General features: G+C 53.8%; 2 protein-coding genes across 2 annotated transcripts; one reads left to right on the top strand and one right to left on the bottom strand.

Moving 5' to 3' along the window:
- Nucleotides 1-3,651, bottom strand: GNI_013220 (DNA-directed RNA polymerase; the record flags this gene model as incomplete). Its single annotated transcript, XM_011130572.1, has 1 exon — nt 1-3,651. A coding segment is annotated over one exon (3,651 nt), but the record flags the coding sequence as incomplete, so codon positions are not given.
- A 376-nt stretch (nt 3,652-4,027) lies between these two features.
- On the top strand, nt 4,028-4,910 carry GNI_013210 (elongation factor 1-alpha; the record flags this gene model as incomplete). The annotated part of the gene is made up of 1 exon (XM_011130571.1): nt 4,028-4,910. A coding segment is annotated over one exon (883 nt), but the record flags the coding sequence as incomplete, so codon positions are not given.

Below are 4,910 nucleotides of genomic sequence, written 5' to 3'. Positions count from 1 at the left end.
CAGTCGTCCCAACGGAGCCGGCGGCGGCACCGTGCCTGTCAGACGAGCTGCCGCCGCGACCACTAGCCGATCCTCCAATCGCTCACCTGCCCACATCTTCCGCGTGCCCACAACCTTGGCCAACTCCGGGAAGTAAATCGCCAGTTCCGGCACGGTCGTAAAACCCTGCAAAAGGAACTGCCGTGTGTCCTTGTCACTAGCACCCATTGCCTTCAACTTCGACAGCTGACCCAGCATCCACTGATACATCTTCTTCACGTCGCCCAGTCGCCAGTCCGGCTGCTTCGGAATCAGGTGCAGGGAACGCGATACGTTCCACGAACTGGACGTGTCGCAGTCCACCGCCTTCATTACCGCGGAATGCTCCTCCGTCGCCTTCCTTAACCCCGTTTTGCTTGATCCCGCCTTGCTCTGAATTAGGTCCTCTTCAGCCACCAGTTGGTCACCAAAGCCGGCAGTGCCCTGGTCGCGGAACTCTGACCTTTGCGCCTCGGTGAGCCAGGGCGAGTTCTGCTGCGATTCGGCCGACTTGGAGGGATCTGCGGGCCAGTGGGGCGGTACGGTGGTGTTTTTGAGCCTAACGTTTTGGGGGTCTTTGTTGAGCAGGCCGTCTACCGTGACAAACTGGTTTATTTGCTCGGTCTTGACGAACTGTTGGTATCGTTCCTTCACATAGGACGTGGCCAGAGTGCCAGCCTGATGTTTGCTGGCGGCAAGGGCGGAACTGAGTGCCTTGCCAACGTGTACATACTTGGACTGGACGCCAGAGGCGTTTTCAATGTTCTCTCGCCAGTGCATATGTTGGTACACGGAGTCGATGAACTGTTCCTGGAGAAGCGTACCGGCGGCGGTACAGCGTGCAATCATGCGCTGTCGCGCCTTCTCGCCTTCCAGCGTCATTTGGAAGTCGCCCGAGGAGCAGGAGAAGCCGCGAATTTGTAGATAGGAGCTGAACACACGTGCGAACACGGACAGCAACATACCTGCCACACGGGGTCCGAAGAGCTCGTAGCAAAGGTGCACGAGACCGTAACTTGCGGCGCCAATCTGGGCCTTGTCGAAGACGCCTTGCACCAGCTCGCTGTTGCGGATGATGACGATCTGTTCTTCTTTATCGGTCCCGAGCCGGCCCATCCAAGCGTCACCCGGTGTTTTAGCCTTGCTCACGAGGTTGATGCCGCGGTAACGTTTCAGAAAGGCCTGATTCGCGGTACCGTCGGCCTTTCGGCCATATTCGAGCACGGCGACCGAGTCAATGAGGGTCTTGAGAATAGAGTTAATGACCTGCTTACCCGTCCAGAGCGGCTCCGGTTTCCAGATGGTGGGTTCCTCGACGACTATGCGGAGGTTGCGGGCGCCCAATGCTCTCGCGTAGGGGTCACCTGCAGAGAATTCAGAACTGACAACTTTGCCGTTGTCCAGATCGAGTTTCTCACCCTTGTCCGTGAAGGAAGCAACTCCCACGTAGACTAAAGCAAAATATTGCGGTCGTGTGAGAAAGGTGCCTCGGATTGTCAGGAAGTTGCCGCCCAACACGTGATCCTGAATCAGACCGCGCAGTGGTTCGCCCGACTTGGCGACAGTGTAGTTGCAGTCGGCATTACAGATAAGGGCCGCCTCTGCGCGGGCAGTTGGGTCTTGTGCGCAGTGCAGGTTCATTTCGTCACCATCGAAGTCGGCGTTATACGAGTTACAATTAGCGTAATGAAGGCGGAATGTCTTTTGACCAGTAAGCACACGCACAAAGTGCGCCATCATCGAAGCCCTATGTAGCGAAGGTTGTCGGTTCATAATCACTACGTCGCCATCCCTTAGATGTCGTAACACGGTGTATGGCTTAGTCAGATCGTGACTGTTTTGTGCACTGTGCATCTGGTGCTGCACATGGTTCCGCAACAACTTACACTGCATCCGCTTCTGACTCTCTGTCAGCTCGCGCCGCGTAAGGTCCAACCTGCGTCCGGATGGCTCAATTATCATGTTACAACCTGGGTATGTTTTGCTCCCATTCATTATCAACTTGCACAGCAAATCCACATTGTGTGGTACAGCATGTTCCGCAATGCTTAACTTCATCGCGAAGGGGATGGGAATACCGATCTCATTAGTATTAATCTGTGCGTCTGGTGCAATGGTTGTACGCGCGGCAAAGTTAACCCGTTTGCCCATCATTTTCTGTCGAATCGCGCCGCTCTTTTTCTCCATCCATTGCCGGATAGCCGGTGGTGGATTCCTAGTGTTGGTCTTGGTGCTGTCGATATAGGCGTTTATCTTCTCCTGTGTTTGGCGACAGTACTGATGCAGCAACGAGTAGTTGCCCTTATGGTCTTCGATAGCCTTTTTAACACCGTCCTTATCCTTCATTGAAAAGGCAGCGTCAAGCGAGCCCTCATCCTTCGCAAAGTGAGCCTCTGGGTCGAAGTAACGCAATGCCCCTAAGGCAAATCCTATCTTAGCGTTCTCTTGTAAAATCTCCAGAAGTGCTGCCGAGCGAGGGTGTAAAATGCCGCCTTCTTCATCTGCCTTGGCGCCCGCGTCCGCTGAAGACCCGAAGCCTAGACTCTTCGCCTTGGGCCGGAATTTGTTGCTGCTCACCGGAATGACATTCATGAAGAAAAATCGCGCTCCATGCTTAGCCGTTGCCGGAATCAGAAAGTGCAACAACGGACGGTCCGGGGAATTATACAGGTCTCGCATAATTGGGTATATCTGGTAGGCTTGCAAATTGACTGCACCCATCGACCGGCCTCGTCGTCCGAGAGTTTGGTGGTCCTTTGCAATCTCTTCGTCATCTATGTTGGCCACGTTTCTGGCATCGCGCACTGTCCCGATAGAGTCGTCACCTACTCGCTCAATCTCTTCCTGTGCATCCAGCATCTTAAGCAGGATATTACGGTCCACTGGACAGTCGGCATCAAAGTTCCATTGAATCTCGACGTTCGAATCGAGGTCCTTTTTGTGAATAACTGAACTGAATTTACGTCCACAATGTGTACAATGTGACTGAGCACAACGGTCGTATAAATCCCGCGTTATACGCCTCCAGTTCTCGATACTGGATGAACTAACACTTATATCCTCCTCCAGGTTCAGTAGCTTGCCTTCCTTCCGTTGTTTTTCCTCCAAGACCTTCATATCCGCCAGCAAGCGACGCATTTCTACCCGTCGTTCGGCTAAAGAACTCTGCTCGTAGCGGCCTCCAGATGACATACTGGACAACTGCTCAAACTCCTCCAACATCTGTAACGCACCCATCTGGACCATTTGGAACTTCTTCAGGTACATGGTGGCCAGACCCGGATCAATCTTCAACCGTCGACATAGCAAACATGTACCCTTCAACAACCGAACCAATGTCGGCATAAACAACGGATGATACAACGGCTGGTACAACTGAATGTAACCCAAGTGACCCGGGCAGTCGTCCCGACCGCCACAAGTCACACATGATGGGTCCCCACGACGAGGCTCCGAATCCATCGGACCCAGTCGCGGGTCGTGGATACCACCCAACTTCGCTTGCTCACCGTCATAGATTACTGTAGAAAATATGCGACACACCGCTGTTTTCTTCACATCTTCCTCGCTCAACAGCTGAAACGACGCCTTGTTAATATCCGTGCATATCACACCATTGGCGTCAAAAGACATCCCCCCAACTCGGCGATAAAAAAACCACCAATCCCCCCCTTCACGCCCACAGGGCGCCCCACGGTTTTTCGAATGCGCGCGCAAGCTCACCCGCCACTCCTCATCCCCGACAGTTACCCCCGTAGCTTTCCGCCTGACAGTTGCTTGTCACAGATACCATGTGACCGGAGACACCCAAGTCCGTCCGCGTATACGTCTCGCACGCAGCTAAACCAGTCCTACCTTGCCGTACAAAGGACCAATTAAGGCGCGCAATTTCCGTCGCACACGCGTGTGCTTCCGTTCTGCGCGCTATTGTCGGCCCGTTTTGTCTTAGCCCGCGCGCTGGAAAAATTTGTGACAACAAGTTTGTGGAACAACTTTGTGGCGAGCCAACATGGGTAAGGAGAAGCAGCATATCAACCTCGTCGTCATTGGCCACGTTGACTCTGGCAAGTCCACCACCACTGGCCATCTTATTTACAAGCTTGGTGGTATTGACCAAAGAACCATTGAGAAGTTCGAGAAGGAGTCTACCGAAATGGGTAAGGGTTCTTTCAAGTACGCTTGGATCCTGGACAAGTTGAAGGCTGAGCGCGAGCGTGGTATTACCATCGATATTGCCCTCTGGAAGTTCGAAACCCCCAGATTCGAGTACACCGTCATTGACGCCCCGGGCCACCGTGATTTCATTAAGAACATGATTACCGGTACGTCCCAAGCCGATGTTGCTCTTCTCGTCGTCCCCGCCGATATCGGTGGTTTCGAGGGTGCCTTCTCCAAGGAAGGTCAGACTCGCGAGCACGCTCTTCTCGCCTACACCCTTGGTGTCAGCCAGATGATCGTCGGCATCAACAAGATGGACGCTTGCGGCTACAAGCAGGACCGCTTCGATGAAATCCAGAAGGAAGTGTCTGGCTACCTCAAGCGCGTTGGCTACAAGGTTGACAAGATCCACTTCGTGGCTATCTCTGGTTTCATGGGTGACAACATGATTGAGAAGTCCCCCAATATGCCTTGGTATAAGGGTTTGACCCTTGTGGAGGCCCTCGACAAGATGGAGGTCCCCAAGAGACCCGATGAGAAGCCCCTCCGTCTTCCCCTCCAGGACGTGTACAAGATTGGCGGTATCGGAACTGTGCCCGTTGGTCGTGTTGAGACTGGTACCCTCAAGCCCAACATGAGCGTCTGCTTCGCCCCCTCCGGTGTCACTACCGATGTCAAGTCCGTCGAAATGCATCACGTGCAGCTCGAGAAGGCCATCCCCGGTGACAACGTTG

The sequence above is a fragment of the Gregarina niphandrodes genome (assembly GCF_000223845.1).
Source record: "Gregarina niphandrodes unplaced genomic scaffold scaffold00002, whole genome shotgun sequence".
NCBI classification, from domain to species: domain Eukaryota; phylum Apicomplexa; class Conoidasida; order Eugregarinorida; family Gregarinidae; genus Gregarina; species Gregarina niphandrodes.
Note: the sequence above shows the minus strand (reverse complement) of the source record. Positions and strands in the feature narration are given on the sequence as shown.